General features: G+C 37.1%; 1 protein-coding gene across 7 annotated transcripts in view; it reads right to left on the reverse strand.

Annotated features, from left to right (window-relative positions):
* Positions 1-563: 563 nt before the first annotated feature.
* arhgap12b (Rho GTPase activating protein 12b) overlaps positions 564-18,688 on the reverse strand; it is a 38,967-nt gene continuing 20,842 nt past the window's right edge. The window contains exons 3-20 of one of the 7 annotated variants that reach the window (XM_056772018.1): positions 13,847-14,089; positions 11,989-12,129; positions 11,822-11,902; positions 11,445-11,570; positions 11,131-11,202; positions 10,029-10,100; positions 9,770-9,831; positions 8,336-8,417; positions 7,894-8,016; positions 7,019-7,120; positions 6,672-6,770; positions 6,452-6,554; positions 5,897-6,016; positions 5,461-5,559; positions 5,258-5,335; positions 4,923-5,057; positions 4,516-4,621; positions 564-2,219 (exon numbers count right to left, since the gene is read on the reverse strand). In XM_056772018.1, coding sequence (XP_056627996.1) covers positions 2,045-2,219; positions 4,516-4,621; positions 4,923-5,057; positions 5,258-5,335; positions 5,461-5,559; positions 5,897-6,016; positions 6,452-6,554; positions 6,672-6,770; positions 7,019-7,120; positions 7,894-8,016; positions 8,336-8,417; positions 9,770-9,831; positions 10,029-10,100; positions 11,131-11,202; positions 11,445-11,570; positions 11,822-11,902; positions 11,989-12,129; positions 13,847-14,089 — 2,019 coding nt within the window. In that variant the 3' untranslated portion in view covers positions 564-2,044. The remainder of the gene's footprint in view (positions 2,220-4,515; positions 4,622-4,922; positions 5,058-5,257; positions 5,336-5,460; positions 5,560-5,896; positions 6,017-6,451; positions 6,555-6,671; positions 6,771-7,018; positions 7,121-7,893; positions 8,017-8,335; positions 8,418-9,769; positions 9,832-10,028; positions 10,101-11,130; positions 11,203-11,444; positions 11,571-11,821; positions 11,903-11,988; positions 12,130-13,846; positions 14,090-18,688) is intronic. The other 6 variants (XM_056772019.1, XM_056772020.1, XM_056772021.1 and 3 more) reach the window with 6 other exon arrangements.

Below are 18,688 nucleotides of genomic sequence, written 5' to 3' on the forward strand. Positions count from 1 at the left end.
TCTGTGATCGTTTACTCACTCTAATGCCATTACAAACCTGCATGACTTTCTTTCTTCTGCAGAACACAAAATAATTGGAAGAATATATGTAACCGAATAACGTCGGTACTCATTTACTTCTATTGTATGGACTCAAGAACCAACGCAAGTCAATGGGTACCACCGTTGTTCGGTTACCAACATTCTTCAAAATATCTTCTTATTTTGTTTTCTGCAAAAGAAAGTGAGTCATACAGGTTAAAAATGACAAGAGGGTGACTAAATACTGACAGAATTTTCATTTTCGGGTGAACTATCACTAAGATCTCATGAGAAATGAAACCACAGGCTTGCAAAGAACTGTCTCACTACAGCTTCATGCTTACATATATAAATTGTATGTTTTTTAAACAGATGAATTCATACGCAATCTGAATCTTTGTAAGGGTAAGTGCTTTGCATAACAGCAAATGATCCTACTAAAGCTGCTGAGAAAAAAGAAATAATAAAACCGAAAAGCCGACCTCCGCGTTCCTCAAATGCAATTTTGTTTAATCATCGATGTAAAAAAAAGAAGCTGATAGTTCATTGCATCATTTTATCTCGATATGAAGAGCTTCAATGTGACAAATTATAAAGATAAACTGCAACAATAACTCAGTCATTATCGCTTTAATATTATCCATGAGTTTTTCCTTTTTAATCAGAATTAGACGTCAATTTCAGAAACAGCAGTTAGTCTGAAAATTACATTCAAAATGTGCAGTTCACAACGCATGACCCCCCCCTTAATATTCATATTCTTCATCCGTACATCAACAAAATTAGATCTTATCACTTGTTATTGACACACAAACTTCAAACCATTACACTTCAATTATTCATTTTTTTTCTGTACAAGGTTCAAGCTTTTTTCAGTAATCTTTACATATGCTGAGTTCCATTAAAAAGCTGTTTCCCCACCGCAGTACGATTCCAAGTACCATTCGGCCCTTTTCTTGTCAGCTTCTTTGGGAAAGAGGAGATGAATACCGCGTATTGATTTGAAACCGTGTAAGGCCCGAATGCCAATCTAAGCATCTCACCTTTCGTTTTCCATGAAGCCTCATGAGATACTGTATGAAGGGGAGTTGGCGAGATAGCTTAGTAGCCTTTGGCTGTTTTCTGAGAGGCTTCTTTTACAACTCATAACACGGGTGTGGAAAACAACCTGGATCTTTGTTACACAATTCAACACAACACAGTCCATCACTCAAAGAAAACAACACAGGGTCCTTCACAGGCCTCACAAACACAACACCTCAATACCTGCTATTTCATTAAGAGGGAGTTCGTGCTCAGAGATTCTTATTGGTTGACATGTTGGACGAAGAGAGATGAGCATGTCAGTTATCCAATAGCATGTAGGGTTTGGTGTGGAGTCTTTCCAATTTGAAGGACTGAGGATTCCTGAACTAATACTGATTATTACCTATTGTCCATAGGTCAAGTAGTCATTGTCTAATAATACTGCCTTCTTAATACAGTGCACTTTTAGCTTATTCCACAGGAAAAAAAATATCAGAGTCCACAGCCTGGATACAAGATACTTGAGTTCAAGAAACCTCAGATTATCTACATTTCACTGCAAAGACTTCATCGAACCAGACAAAATGTCCGCTCAGTCCACAGTTGTTCCTCTAGTCATCAATACTGGCTAAGATGCAGTCCGTTCCAGTGTCCAATTTATAAAATCTTCTGATCTTCCAAAAACAGTGCATCATGGAGAATAATGACCATCCGTAATTGTCCAAAAGCTTATTCTAAGCCAAGGAATGACGCTCCAAACGAAAGAGATGGAAAGCAAGTTGTATATCCTCTTATATTAAGTGCATAAAGAACTTTCCTGTATTTAATCGTCTTATATCCAGTCATAAGTCTGAGTAAATCCACTCACATTTGCGTGTGTATTTAAGCTTGGTCCAAGGCAGTGGCGCATTCCGCGTTTCGTTCTCTTTATTGTGCAATGGATGAGATGATTTAGCATCGTGTTTACTGGAGTCACTCTCACTTGGCTGGAGGTGTTCTACCTGCCAAATATGTTCTCATACTCCAGAAGGATGAGTTCTACAATCTGGTTTTGATAAACCATGTAAACCGCCATGTTGCCCGTCTCGATCTCCGGCCGTAGCAGGGTCGGGCCGAACACTATAGCCACGCTCTGTGTCGTCATTCGGTTCACCTCGCCGTGGTCTATTACCCTGAAAATCAGAAAACAAAACATCATTCACATTTACGCTTTGCGAATTGCTTTTTTAAACGTAATAGTCACAAACAACGAAGTGTCATTGTTTTTCAATGCCGTTTGACGATGAAATGGTGAAAGGTTTTCCAACGAGTAAATCAAAATTTGTTTGTTTCCTTAGCCACATAAAGGCCAGACCGGCGAACAAATCCACTCGGCATTAAAATGCCGCGTTCCAATTTCACATTAGGAAAAATGTTTAGGTATTGCGCTTAAATAACACAAATATAGATCCTCCCGCACGCAACGGGGAAATGTCAGGCCGTAATTTTTCTGGAACGGTGTGCCTCCGTCCTCCATTTTGAGTTACAGTGGGCCGAGAGCCATTTAAATGCAAATGGAGGCAAAAGCAAATGTCATTGTGCATGTTTGATATAGCAATTACGATCGAGACTCAATACCGCTCCCAAATTACATTCAGAACGACACTGTAAGGTACGGCCCTGCGCGTACACATACGGGAAATAATTCACTCTATTTGTAGAGTGAAAATTGAGTTTTCTTTGTTTATTTCCCACTTCATTTCAAACAAGAACCAAGTGTGTTGAAGATGCGTGACGGCACCTGAAACACATCTTTTGAATTTGCTTTAAAATGATGTGCGTGCACTGACATGCCGACAACAACAGTCACAGAAGAACATATTTTATTTTCTTGACAAATAAAAGCGCAGTTATAACAGAAGGAGCAAGCGGCTCCGACCAAGAGGTTGAAGGAGAAACGGTGCACTAGACTGAACAAGACAAACTCCCTAAAGAAACCCAAACTGATAAAAGATTCACGTTCCTCTCACCTTCCTCTGAGGAAGCACAGCTTTATAGCTCATGATTATTTTAAGGTTTTCAATAGATGTGATAACATAGACACAGTTAAGAATGTATATTTATAGAGTCAATTTATAACCATAAAGCTAAAAAATAAGTGTAGTTTCACCATTGGATTAGCATTTGTATTGTTGGCAAATTTTACATGAATCTTCTATCCACACACTTTTGTTTTCCAATTATGGCATTCTATCTAAATACTAGCCTTTGGGACCCAAAAATAGCTCTGTAACAGATAAATACCCCAATATGATTCATTTTATACACATATTTATACTGTATGAGAAAACAAGACAAATAAAATAAATGTTTTCAAAAACCTTCAAAACCTCTCATTCCAAACCAGCAGAACACAAAAGAAAATATTTTGAAGAATGTTGGTAACCAAACAATCCCACAGACTTCCCTTGTATGGACACAAAACCATTTCTCAAACAATCTGCTTTTATTGTTCCACAGAAAAGACACACATTTCAGAACCCATTAAACATTTATTTTTATTTAATATACTACCATGTCATAGATATTACGCGAGTACCATAATTTGCACCTGTTTTTTGCATTTGTCTTTGGACAATTTTTTATGACAAGCTCCACAAGCTCATTTGTTTCTTAACCTTAATCATCACATACAAACACAGCAAAGTTTCGTTTGCCATTAAACATGTCAATCAGATGATGTTTGTCAAAGTGGGCGGATCCTGGACTAAGCTGTGAAATTGCAACACACTGGTAAAACACCCTGAAACATCACTAACAAGAACCTGTGACTTGACCACAAAACAAAAAGTGTCCCAAATCGCTTATATTTATGTGTACCGTTTCCTGTAAAACTCCAAAGCTTGATGTCACAGTCAACTGTCTACACGGCCCATTGACTCATTTAATTACATTCCTTCTGCATGTTGCACAAAGAGCCCTGGATAAACCATTTCACCCCATGTCACATTCTGATGTTTACACAGTTTAATAAAAGCCCCATGTGCTCTCTTACTCAGTCACCTTGTCTTTTGCTCTATAAGACGTTCTCTCTCTCGCTATCTGCGGCACGTGCATCATACCCAATGTCAATGCATCAGGAGGATATGGTGAATACCCAACCCCACTCTCTCGCTCCCCATGTCTCTCTCTCTCATAATGATGTAGTTGGCCAGTCTCCAGGTCTATCCCAGTAATGGATACAGTGAGATAACTCGATAGAGGCTTGCTGTGCAGATCACGGACCGCACCCTCCTCACCTCTCACAATCACACACACTCACGTACACAAACACACACACTATCAAGCGCTGCGTTAAATCACAAATGAATAATGATGGTTTGGAAAGGAAGGCTTAATAACTCAAAATTGTAAATCTATCTCTGCTATAAAAAAATACTCAAGTAATACACTTTAAAAGGAAAACAATATCGGGGGGGGGTTTCTTACCTTTTCAGGTGCTGGAATAAAACTTTCATTGTTTCCTGGTTTGGTTTTGGCAGGTGTTTGATTAAGTCTTTTATGGACTGGACTCGCTGGTTGTAATCAGAATTTTCTGAAAAGGAAGTCAAATGAAAAAGAACAGCATTATGACAACATGACTCAACTGGGTAATGTAAGATAAATGATTCCCAGGTCACATTGCTCCCTCTTGTGGCTGATGGGTTAAGCAACAATGAAACCAACATCTCTGTACTGCACAATTATTAAATGTTATCATGACGTACAGAAAATTAAACCTGAATACGTAATAACTCATGGAATACCTATTTCCAGTATAATAAATACTTAGGCAGTTCATTTAAAACCAAGTTTTTTTTTATATATTTGGTGAAGTTTATATAGACGGAACTCACTGATGGCCTCCACAAAATCGTTGAAGGATGTGTAGGTAAAGAGAGGCTCTGGAAGCTCCCGGAAAAACATCTTCAGAGCACCGGTGGTCACATGGATGTCCTCCCACTTATTGTCTTCCAGGTTTATTTTTTCATCTACAGACATATAAACATACTTTATACGCATACACACATTATACAAGCATGTGCAGTGCAACAGCAAAGTATGATTTTTATGAACAAATATTTGTCAGGACCCTGCTTACCAAACCTGCTTGTTGGATATTTTTGAGTAGAAAAGAGTGAGATCAGTTTGTGAGATACTATTGTGCATACAATATTTTATACAGACGTACCATGATTGACAGCAAAGCGTAATTTCTGAATGACTGCCAGATTTCCACTGACTCTGTACAAGCCATCAATAGTCAAGCCTAGACCAAAGAGAAAGATGTACAAGAGGATCCCAATGTTATAGTGAACAGTGTTAATGTGTAGAGGGACAACTTAAAGACTGTATTATTAATTAACCTTGAGACACAAACACACACATATGTACCTGTATTCTCAACATGCTCCATGCACATCTTGACAAAGTTAGGTACAGATGTGCCCTCTCTCTGACAAAGAGCTGTCAAACTGCAGCCGAACACCTGATCTGAAAAGAAAAAAAGATGATTAAATATCAACTAAACATCACTTTCATTCATTTTTAAATTCATCGAATAGGTTTTTGTAACAAGAAATTTATTTTATTATTTATATGCATTTAGACATTCTCTATTTATTGGTTATAAATGTAATTTTGATAATGTCATAAGGTTATATTTTTTAATAAACAGAAAATATTGTCTTAAATCTTAAATAGATAATTCACTGACCCAAAAAATGAATACTGTAGATTAGTCCATTTATTGTACCCTATCCACAGAAACATCCTCCTATAGCTTTCTATATTAAGCTGTATGTGCATTGTGCAAATAACTGTGCGTTACCTTTGATGTAGCCTTTGTCTCTGACAGCCTGTAATGTGGGTCTCCGTGTGAGAAACTTCTTCAGCTTAAGTCTGGTCTTCTTCTGTTCGGATGACTCAATACTGGAAGAGCTTTTCATTGCTGCACAAACACACAGGCGTGTGTATTAACACTAGTTTTGCACGATTTATTTTACAGACGACTTATGAAAACAAAAGCATTGCTGATTTATTGGGGGTCAAAAACAACTTCCTTGTTCTAGTTTTTAACAGTTTAAATAAAATACAACCGACAGAACATTTCTAAATGAATCAAAATGTCAAACGAACATCCTTGAGATTTCATTATATATGTAAAATTAACTTAACTGATAAAATGACCCCAACCCAATTCAACTATAGTTTATTTCATCAAATGAACTTACAACAAAATTCAACAAATCGTTTTTTAATACAATATTATACAGTAAAATAATAAAACAAATTAATAGGAATATAAATTAAAGTTATATTATTAGTCACTAGTCAAACACAAACTCTATAAGCATAGAGCAGCTAGATCCGTGTGTGTTTATACCTCTGTTTTTCTTGACGTCTTTATGATCTTTCTCTTTGTCGTGTTTCTCAGTTCCTGGAGACTCAGGCATATCTTCTTCAATGGCCTCATCAGACTCCCATGCCTACAATACACACACACAAAAAAACCTCACAGCGTGCATCTAAATTCCAATGACAAAATTTGTATTTATACGTAGACAAATGTGCATTGTGTCGTGCGGTGTGTGTATTTCACCCACATGTGTGTTGATGGTCTCAGACAGGGCTCTGTACCAGTCATTAATGACACTGTCTATCTCTGACTGGATCAGCAGCTCTGTGCCCACTCTTGTCTTCAGCTGGAGGGGTCAAAGTTCAGATCAGATTCATTGTGCTTATATTAAGCAGAGGCGGGTCATTTTCTATATTGAATACTGATCATTTGTAACATATTGCTGTTACTATTGTTTGTAAAAGCAATTACATTGATTTTACGACAGTTTATTTTAGGCAAGTTGCTTTCTGTTGTGCAAAAGAAACGGCTTCTCTTATTAACTGCTAAATGTCTGAAACGGTTCAAATAAACAGAATTTCCACATTTTTTTACCTCGATAACGTGTTTCTTGCTGGACTTCTCTTTGGATGCCCACTCGATTGAACCGCCTCGGAGGTCTACAGTGAATTCTGGTTTGGACTGGCTCCCTCCAAACTTTAAAAGGCAAAGTTAGATTGAATGAGACAGTATTTAGAAGTATACAATCTGAATTTTGCCATTCGCTATTCAAACTTCTCTTTAGTCCAGTGCTGTTAAACAGAAGTTATATTGGTGTTGCTGGGTCATGAGCGAGATACAAGGCACACTGCATTATAATGTGAATTAGTTTAGGGTGGCAGGTAATGTCCGGTAAAGGTTAGAATTGAACTTTAAATGCACAATGCACATACTTTAGTGTTTCAGAATTTATGGCCCAGGTTGGCAAAGAGCATTCCCACATTCTTCGGTATAAATGCTTTGTGCAATGCTTCATTTGGTATGTTATGGTAATCCACATTGAAAAGGTTTTTAGCCACTCCAATGACAAAATAAATCGGTTATAAAATACAGAAATGCATGCCAGCCATGTAAAGGTCTTAGTGCATCCATATTCACTTACTAACTGTAAAATGGTTATTTGACATGAAAAGTTTAAAGCACACCGTCTCCTGTTGGAGCAACAAAAGTCAAGCACAGAGGTGTAAAAGTAGGACGTGCAGAATTAAAATGGAAGACAAGCTGCCCTTTTTGAGCTGACCTGGAAGCAGTTTATCAACTTATAAATGCTCTCAAAGGCAATAACTGTGCAAAAACATTAACCAATGAGATCATTTGTTCTTCCATGTTTCAAAACTGAGCATTTTATGAACTGCTGTCAGCTTATATCAAGGTTCAACTGTTCCTAGATCAGCTTTAAGGGCGCATTCCGTCCAGACTGGCTGACATACAGAGGAAGCCCGGCCACGCCTACAGTGGGTATAGGACACTGCGGGCCGGGGCTTAATCGAACGCTTCCAGTTACTTAGCAACGAAAGGAGGAGTTCAGGGAAGGAACCGTTGTGGCAGTACGACTTTGGAGAGACAGAAAATGGAAATAAGAAAAGAACAGAACAACAGATTGATGCATGAAAACAGACTCACAACAAATGAGAGATATAAATGAAGGTAAGAATGTAGAGAGGTACACATTTCAAGAAATCTAATGCTATATATCAAAATTTAACAATTCACAGGCAAAACTGTAATACAGTCTGGGAGACTCCTTTAAAGTATTCAAAGCATGTAAACTAAACTTATGCTGTCTCCATAAACTGGTGACTTGTTTTTCAAGAGAACATTTCCACAGCTTCCTCAGTGTAAGAGATGACTGTGAGATATATTGACACATACCCAGCTGGTGCCACTGCCCTGACCCTTCGCAAAGAGCAAAGAGGATCCCTGCAGGACGGTCCAGGTGGATGCCCAATTCTTTCTGCAGGGCACAGTGAAAACAACACAAACGTGTCATCATTCTCAAGATCAGATTAAAGTTGTGAATTTATATAAATTGCTAAAGATCACTTGGTCTTGTATCAACAAACTTTGTTCGCATTTGAAAATCAAAACCTAAAATCAAAAGTGAAGATTTGTGGCTTTACGTTCATAATTATTAGCATGAAAGATTTTGGCAGATGTCTGGATTTAAATTGTACAGCCTTTCTTTTCCAAAAACAAAGCAAAAATATGGATGTTCATCAAGGTACAAGGCAGTGTTTGAATTGTGTCATAGCTCCTAGGGGTCCCCTAACCTGCCCTTAAATAATTGCTATCGATCTTAATGTTATTTATATATTTTGCATTGTGTGTTTTTTATTCACAAATTTCTTAAGATTTAGCCTGTTTGATGTCTGTCTTGCTGAGATTTTTTTTGCCAAATTTATTGATAACAGTCTTTTTCTTACAAATTCAGATTTTCCTTTCCTTTACTTATGTTTTTTCTTGTCCTTTGATTCACTTTCTTTATATTACTACCGCCCAAGCCCCCCTCTCAATTCGAACCCTGGTACAAGGTGTGCCTAACCACGGAAAAATATTAAGAAATAACTTCAAAATATTTTCAGTTTTTCTGAATTTACTATTTATAGGCATGTAATTCAAGTAAAATTACCATTTTTGTTTCATTTTGTGAACTTGTGACAACATTTCTCCCAAATTTACAATATTTGCAAATAATGGAAACAGGACAAACTAGTCAAAATAATAAAAAAAGATGAAATTTTTGCAGATCTTGAATATTGCTAAGAAAGCAAGTTCATATTTTTGTTTAAATAATATTAAAGTGAATTTTGTCATTTTGTCAGCCACATGACGTTCTTCAGGTTATAAGATCTCCTTGGGTCTTCAGAACACAAATCAAGATATTTTTACAACATCCGAGAGCTTTCCAGGCCTCCTCATAGACATCCTGGAAATTCTGTCTGTTATCTGATCATAGTGGTTCAATTTAATTTTTAAGAATTGAAAAGAGGACTTTATGTACTCTATTTAAAACGTGTAGCACATCATGTGGGATAAAGACAACATTTTGAACATTTAATGTTTTAGATGTTATTAAGGATCAGTTAAAAAATGTATATTTAAACAAACAAGCCGGATTTCAACAAACAACTTTCAAGAGTCTCTGCATTTTTTACATTGCCGTTGGGTGACGATGTCATTCATGAGGATTGTTACTGTTTAAATTTAACAGACCCAGGAGTGGTCTCATAATTTTTCTGTGGCTGTATTTTTGCAGCTTTATTAAAAGCCAATATATAAATTGGAGAAAATTAGTAAAGTATTTACCTGACTTTCTTCCCGTGTTCAGTGATTTTGGTGACATTGAGAACCCCACACTTTTCTGAGGGCTACAGAGAAAGAAGAAATTAGACCTCAGTGAATAAAACCGATGAATAAGTTTTAAAAGTAGATGGTTAATTCTGGAAATGATTCACAGTGATCATTTTTACAACTGATATCTTGATTATCAACATGAAACTTTATGTTAATAGATTGTAAAGAGCATGCACACTAGCACACGGGTTAGGATGTACTGCATACTAACAGTTGAGGGGTGTTTTGGTGAGGAGGGACATGAGTCTGATTCGGGAGAGCTGTGTTTAGCATTTACAGACTCCTACAAAAAGCAGAGAAAGAGCTGTTAAAGAGAGGTGGGTGAGAAGATGAGATAATGTGTTAAAGAGAGGTTAGATCCAGTCTGAAGATTCAATGGAGCATCATTGAACCCATGATGGTCATAACTATGCTAATAAATCATGTTTCATAATTAATTTGCATAGACATTAACAGGTTTTGTTAATATGTTACTGAAAAAGAGAGGTTGATGAGGAATTAGTATTAATACTGCAAACACGAACATACACAACTAAGGCAGTGTTCACACTTGACTTCTTTTTTGACAAGAACAAGTTGACAAGTTTTTGTAAATAAAACACGCTAGCAGCGTTGTATTTATAAATAGCAGCCGACAATGTTCATAGATAGTTTTTGTGCACGAAGACAGCTTAAACAGACAGGCTTCATAGGCAGCGTAACGGAAGTCTATTTGAATTATAAACAGAGAGCGTCTTTGCTTTAACCAATCACATATTTAAAAACTACAACACTAATTTCTCGCTAGAAATTCAATCAAAAGTTATTAAAAGTGAACATTTAGCATTTGCACAAAGGTATGCTCCCACTGGCGTTTTGGTCACAATTTAATTTTTTCGAGCTTGAGCCTTCTCAACAAATAACGTTTCTCGCATGTTGCTATGGAAATCGCAGGACTCTTTTCATTGGTTAGCTGTAAAAAAGTTTATTTGAAATAGGGCGTTTTTTTCATAAAGTTCAAAAGAAGTTCTGAGCTGCAGATAAAGATGCTGGCGTTTAAAAAAGCGTTTATGATTTTTTTTTAAACATGGTTTACAGACGCTAGCAGCTTCAAAAGAGAAGTCAAGTGTGAACATGGCCTGAACCCACATAAGCGCTCACAGACACACACATAAACATATATAATCATGTACAAATCACAAACTACATATCTTTTGAGCATGTTTTGATTCATTTTGATTGATTTTCTTGATTCGTTGTCAATTTGTGAAGAGGAGGAATCATAAAGTCTGTAAATCACATTGGTTTGGCTATAGCATAATAAGGCGACTAACTTCTCTGTTTAATGATAGGCCGAAGCCCATTGGGTATTGGTTAACGCTGAACCATCTTTTTCTAAAAAGAAGCTGAAAATGTTGACATAAAAGCAACATAACATCAGGCTGGTTTTGTAGACCATCTTTAAAAAAACACATCCTCAAAACCGTAAAATGTAAGAGATCTACGACTGTTTACAGTCTTATACAGGAGAGAAGTGTTTAATATACTTGGAATCATCTGTATGGAGTAAGATAATGACATCCAAGAAAGCTTTCTACTTGGTTTTTGATCTACTTGTTGGTTTTTACAGTAAATAAAAAACGTGTACCTTGTCGCCGAGGTCTAGCGCATAAGTGCTGTGTCTCCACTTAGTCAGTAAAATGGGTTCCTGTTGTTTCCTCTCCAAACTTTGACTTTTAGGCGCATCTCCGGAGTTTGGAGAAGGGAGATTATACTGGGAACAAACAAATATGAAAAGAGTAAGAATTTAACAGTCTATTTCAACAGTATTGTGGTGACAAACACACCACCGGAGGACAGAAATAAATCAGGAGGGAAAGGAGAGAAAACACAAACATTAAAGGAACCTAAAAAGCTACTTCAAAACCCAACCCCAACCAAACATCCCCACCAGAGTAGATACCAGATAAGCATTTGCTGTATGTGTGAGTTGAGAGAAAAATAAACAGTGTGTTTGCAGCTTACTTTTGGTAACTCCCATTCAGATCGGGATCCATCAGCGCTGTAGTAGTACGGTCTGCCCTGCTCATCCACATGTTTAATCCACTGCCAAAATGAATAAGACATTATTTAAGCCATGCATCATCATTAATACAATGATGTTTCTATTTGCAAGCAGCTATTTTCAGCACCTTCTCATTGGTGTATTCAGAGACGTAGAGTGTGTGACCGTGTTCATCGAGTTCCTCAGACCAGCCTCTAGGAGGCGATCCGTACTGACTGTCTGACTGACTGGAGTGAGTGCTGGGGCAGTTCTCCTCAGATGATAAATGCTGATGAGAACAGTGAGAAGAAAGAACTTGACGTTATGAACATTTTTTTACTTAAATAGCCTGATTCCATCATTAAATTTGCAAATATCTATTAATAAAACTATTAACTATTTTCTTCAAATTAATAGATTTCACCATTAGATGGCAGCAAATCTTCAGATCAAGCCTGCTTTGAATACATTTGGAAAATATGTTGAACAGTTTACTCTCTAAATCACATCTTCATGTTAACTCGTCTTAAGGTGAAGAGAACATCCCTACATAAACATTTGTTATGTGGTATCTACAGAAATATATGTTTTCACTCAGTCCTGCCTAAAGCTGGGGCACTAGTCTGTTAAAGCTTAATGAGAATAGCATTTTTCCGAGGCTTAAATATAGATTGAAGACCTACTTCAACTATGGCCTAGTTGAAACCTGGCAGGGCACACACATACACATTCACATAAACCCGAGTCAAAATCTGCTTTGATAGTGATGAAGATTTTTAGCTTTCCAGGAAATTTGTGTACACCCTGAATGTCAGAATTTTGTAAATACTTCCGTGTGCATATTATGTTTTTGACAGAAACTGGCGTTATAATATTCAAATGATGGACTGTAAAAAGTATTTTTAACTTGTTATTTTTGACGGAAGCAATAATGTATGTAAAGGGCAATGCTGGAAATGTTCAAAATGTTTTTTGTGTAGTTCAGTGCACTTATATTAAGAAATTCAGCTGTCACAAATTGTCAAGTCTGACACTCGTGTGACAAGTGTTATTCAAAAACACAACATCTTGTAACTAAAATTGTAAAGAAAAATATAGGAAGTTTTTAGGAAGTATACAAATTAGGGGTGGGCACCAGCAGGAAGTTGTGTTATGTAGTTAAGCTAATAACTGGGTCACAACTTTATTGTGTCACAATAAAGGAAGTATTACAGTGTATACTTTATCAGGGTATATACAGAAATCATGGAGCTAAATGTAATCATTTTTAAGATCTATTTCAAGACACTTTACATACATTTTAAGATCTCATAGCCTCACCTTTTAATCGGTTACTTTGGTGACATCATTTACTCGCCCTCCGGTTGTTTCAAACATGTTTAAATTTCTTTGTTCAGTTAAACACAATCAAAGATTTTTGTAAGATCGCTTGCAATTGATTTTCAGTTCAGTTCATTTCTAAAAGGACCATAGTAGGAAAAAATATCTTTTTTGTTCTGTTGAACACAAAATTTGGTATTTTGAAGAATTTAGGAAAATAAACCGTTCTGGGGCACATTTGACTACCATTTGACTTTTTCCTACTATGTACCACAACTGATAATTGCTGACATTCTTATTGTATTCTTAAATATCTTAATTTATACTAAATGAGGAAACGAAGACAGAATTTTCATTTTTGGGTGAACTTTTACTTTTACTATTTACTGATTGAAAGATAGAACAACTAAAGAGTCTTAGTTTGTGATAATTCCTTAATAGTGCCACATAATTTAGAAGAGTGGGAACGAAGCCCCAGAGAATTAATCGCCATCTTGGCATCGCGCGTCACTCCCGGATAATCGAAACTGGGCAAAAGGCGGTACGTGGTTATAGCTGAGGCACCTGGTTTGCTGAAACCACTTGTCACTCTATTCATCTAATTTGCAGAACTTTAAGGCTTTATATAAGTTTAACGGGTGATACCACACAATACCACTTACACATTATATTATATATTACATTACCTCCATGTCCCCGCGGCAGCCTCCGTTGTCTCGTGAGCGGGGCGGTTTCCAGGTCCTCTCCTGAGTCATGCGGTTATAATAATAGTTTCTTCCACTTGAGTCTTTATGTGTCTCCCACTCACCCAGAATATGCAATGGGGAGGTAGATGGTAAAGGTGGAAGAGACGACTGAGAGATCTTTAGCTCCTGGAGGTTGGTGTAGACGGGGGACTCTGATCGGCCCTGTCCGGTGGGAGATATGACCTGTGGATATAAGAAAGGTGCTCAAACTCTTTCCTTTAGCATTAGCAGATTATAGGCAGTAGAAATGCCAAGGTCATGGGTTCAATTCATTAAGAATGCACATTATGAAAACTGTAAAAAGTTCAAATAATAAGCTACATGAGTTCAATAAAAAGCTGTATGAGTTAGCTGTGTTTATGTTAGAAAGAATGTTTGCCTATTATAGAGACCACATTGTCGCTGCTGAATGTCGCTGTTATTCTGGTAACCTGCTGTGAACTGCAATGAAAACATACTGAACAATACAAACCAGAGGTGAAATGAGCAACATTTGCATAGGAAGTACAGAAATAGATGGCATTCTTTCACCTGAGACTTACAGTAACTAACACGGCACATTACCAAAGGCACCACTCAGCAGTATAATAAAAAGCCATTTTAGCAATTGGGTAAAAAAATAAATAATGAACATTTAAAATGAACTCAAAGTCAGATGCTACAGACCTTTAAATAAATCCAACTCTTGTGGTTGAACTGCCAGTTATTTTTCCAAGATGATCCTAAACATCGAATAGTCCCTAAATGAGGACACCCAACCTGACAAAGTTGCAGCCTTCAAAAAATCTGACGGAATTCCTGTTTTTATGGAAAAGACTGCTGGCTAATCCACTCATCCGTCCTGTCATGGAAACATATGGACCTCTTTGACTTACTGAAATAATAAAACTCATCTTGAAAACAGGTTCATTTTTTTTTACATATTATTAAAGGCTCCATAATGTTGGGCTAAACGTTATAACGGAGAACCCAAACAGTTCATTACTTTCAATAAATTCAATTGTCGCTAAACTATAATTCATTCTTATTGCAGGGAATTTCTTCATTTAAAATTGCATGTCTATTAATTTGCTAAGCAGCCCATATCTTAAGGTACAGTCAATCTATTATTATATAAAACATATCCATTCGGGATAATACAAGATCTCAATGTAATGAACTTCAAGATTCTTAATATTTGAATAACAATATTAGTTCGTCTAAATTGATTTCCTTCAAAAAAAATCTCTAAGCAAAAATAAAACTACAAAAAGGGAAAACCAGCAGGAAAACATTATTGAACAATAAAAAAGACAACCAAAAGTTGTTTAAATTTGATCACCTTCTGACAGGAACTGCTGCTCATCTGCTGAATATTGAACTCTATATGATGCTCTTCAATTTAATGGAGAAGCTCAAACTCTTCAGCTCAACATATGAATACATGCCTTAACCTCATTTGCATATCTGTCCCGCTATTGCTCTCGGTCTCACCCACACACACATATACTGTATACATCAGCACGTAAAGCATGTTGCATTTACAGCGCAGTCACTATTGTACTCCCCATTATCATTTAAAAGTAAAGACCCAAAATGGCCCCAAACTGAATTCATAAGTTCATTTTATATATTCAATCTACAAAGTTTACACATCAACAAAATAACGTATTCAAATCCACGCTTATTTGAAGTGCATATTATTTCAAAATGTATAAGGTCCATGACAATCTGTCTTGGTATGCCCCATCTATTTTGGGTTACAGTTCATTTAAAGTACTTTTAATTTGATGAGATGTTATGCAATACGCATGCTACATATCTCAAATAATGCCATTCTGAAGTTGACATGTCAGAACAATCAATCATAGCGAGCAATGTTGGGAGAATGCATCTTTGTAAATAAGATTTACAGTTTTCTGAAAGTCAGGCAACAACAGCTTGTTTATTTAGTCGTCTCACACACTAAATAGAGACGAAAGACTGTATTTTAATTAAAATTTCAAACAAACACACACACAATCACTTCAACACATTCACATTCAACACATGACCACCAGATTCCATTCTCTTAAACTGCCACTAGGGGTCGACATTAGACAATTAAAGCCCTTGCAGGGCTGTCACATAAAGGTGAATAGCTGAAAGAAGGGATTGTGTTGCAACCAACATTCCTTTGCCTCCTATGCACCTCATAACATACCGGTCAGTGTTGTAAGAACGAGACCAGATAAAAAACTAAAACACTTCTGCCATGGTATATCTGCACTGGGGAAGTTGGTCTTACATTTACACATTTTATGGTTATGTGCCACATCTAAGCCATGTTTGTGTAGGGGATTTAAAGGGATAACACATTATCCATGGCTAGTTAAATTTATTTATTAGTTGTGATGAAGTGTCTATTAATTAAAATTATGAAAGAACACATTTTTTTGAAGGCCAATGTGTGACATTCGGTGACAAGCTGTGGCATACTCTAAGATGGTTGCATAACAGTGTGAGTCAGGGGAGAGAGACTGTAAGGAATACCACAAAACTGTGACCTTGATCAAGATGTGTGTACAGTTCACAATATTCAAGAGAAACCACAACCTGAATCTGTCGCATTTTCTGATCGCCCTCTTCTCCATAAAGACAGCCATATCTCACAGTCTTCCTCACGGACTGAGTATGGATGACCAGCTTAACCTACATTTCCAGCTGAATGCCCTCCGTCAGGAAGCATCTACTCAACCACACATTAGCACATCTGTGACATATGCAGACCCATGGAGGCGCAGACACACGGGAACCCCTGGGGCCACACAAATGCATGTCGGCTCAAACAAACATGAGGTCCCTCTATCTACAATATGAGACCAAAGGACAAAGCCACACACGTGTGTGCCCCTGGAAGGATTGATGATTTAGTAGGAGGTAGAGAGCAAACTTTATAGGGAATTCAAGATCCATTTCACGCCCCAGTGAGCTCAGAAACGTCCAAACTCTGACAGAGAAACAACCAATTAACCTTTAGGTCCACGGCACACAGCTCAATGCTGCGCTATACCACACATAGACAAACATCTCCTTGAAATTTCTTACAAAACTTGATAAGAATATGAAATCTCAGTATGGACAGCCTCGTACTAAACACAGCAGTTTGTTGGGCTAAAAACTGAAATGAGAAGAAATGTTAAAGATTTTAAAATAATAAATGTGTGCATGTGGTAGTGAGTCTGTGAAAAATGAATAAGTAATTGAATCATGAATGTGTACGAGTGTGTAAAAACCTGGGGGCATTGTGCTTTGATGGTAGTCCCAAATCAGCTATGCCAGACGGAGTTGGCCCGCAATGGATGCAAATCCCTGTCTTCTGATTGGTTCTCCCCATCTCCCCAAAAACCTTTATTAATTATTCAGTTATGTTGGAAAGACTCCTAGTGAGCAACATACTGTACTGACCTTTCTGCCCCTGAAACCATTTCAGAGGTGTTTTGATTTTGCTTGTGTCCTCCCCGAACCACTTTCCAACAACTGCCTTTTAAAATTTTAAGGTGAATTAATATAAGCTACAAACTATAAGCATATTGTTATTACACAACAGCACAGCTGGTAACTGTACTAAAAAGGCAAATTCTTTGTCAAACATGTCACAGTTTTTATGTGGAATCCCAACCCAAAGAATCATTAAAGCAGCCATTCTTTTGCTGTTTTTGAGGCTTTGATTATGTTTTTTTAGGTGTTTAAGAATGGATGTTCATGTTTCTAATTTCAAAGAACGCTTTATATTTCACATATTTCAAGTTTATTGTTCACCGCTGTCCCTCTTCTAACAAAACAAATGGATTTCTGCCAGTCTATAAAGTCCCTCCTTCCTGATTGGTAAAGCTGACCCAGTATGTGTTGATTGGTTCCCCGCTTAGAGTAGGTGTGTGAAGATGTCCCACCCACCCCAAATCAGCAAGAATCGGCTTCTCAGGCTGTTGAGATTGGTCGGTGCCCCTCTCAGTGCACGTGTATACATACAATTTTTGCAATAAACGGTAACAATGGCGTCAACTTCACTTCATCAAATAAAAACATGCGGATCGAACGAAGTATAACGGAGATCTACTAGTGCATGTGCAAACGTCAATCTTTGTTAGAGATTGCAAAAAAATCCTACTAAGGGAAATGAAACCAGACCGAATGGCGTCAGACTGGTTACATTAATTAACACTGATAACAGAAGCATTAGTTTTGCTTTTTTATATTGGACCCGAGTTAGATAATAAAACAAGAAGAGTGACCAGGAGACATTTTCTAAGCAGGAGTTAAAAGGACGTTTCATAAAAGTGTTTAAGAGGCAAGCGCACACACACACACAATATCAGTGTATTACACAGAACAGCTTTCACAGCCAATGTTTAAGTCATGAAAATTGTTATTTGGCCATTGGTTATCTTAGAATGTGTGTAGCTGAATTTTTATTACCAGTTATAGCAATGTGATGAAAGTGAAAGTAATTTAGCGCGTAGCTCAGTCAAATGTTTACAATCTCTGAAAACCAAACACTACTCCAGTAGCTCTTCCTCTTCTCTAAGGAAGGCCTTGCGCCTTTTTTGGCGTATTCCTTTAGGCGGAGGTTATTAAAACCACACGGAATAGTGACATCATGAACCCGGGAAAAAGAGGGCTGTAGTCCGATTCCAGCCGTTCTCTGTAGTCCTTGAAAAGCGAATTCTGTTAAAGTCAATATCTCTCTTTGTACTGAACTTTGACCTTTTTTTATTTAGCAGGTTTTGTTGATGCTCTAACAGCAACATTACACACTAACTA

The sequence above is a fragment of the Triplophysa dalaica genome, chromosome 17, assembly GCF_015846415.1.
Source record: "Triplophysa dalaica isolate WHDGS20190420 chromosome 17, ASM1584641v1, whole genome shotgun sequence".
Classification (NCBI taxonomy): Eukaryota; Metazoa; Chordata; class Actinopteri; order Cypriniformes; family Nemacheilidae; genus Triplophysa; species Triplophysa dalaica.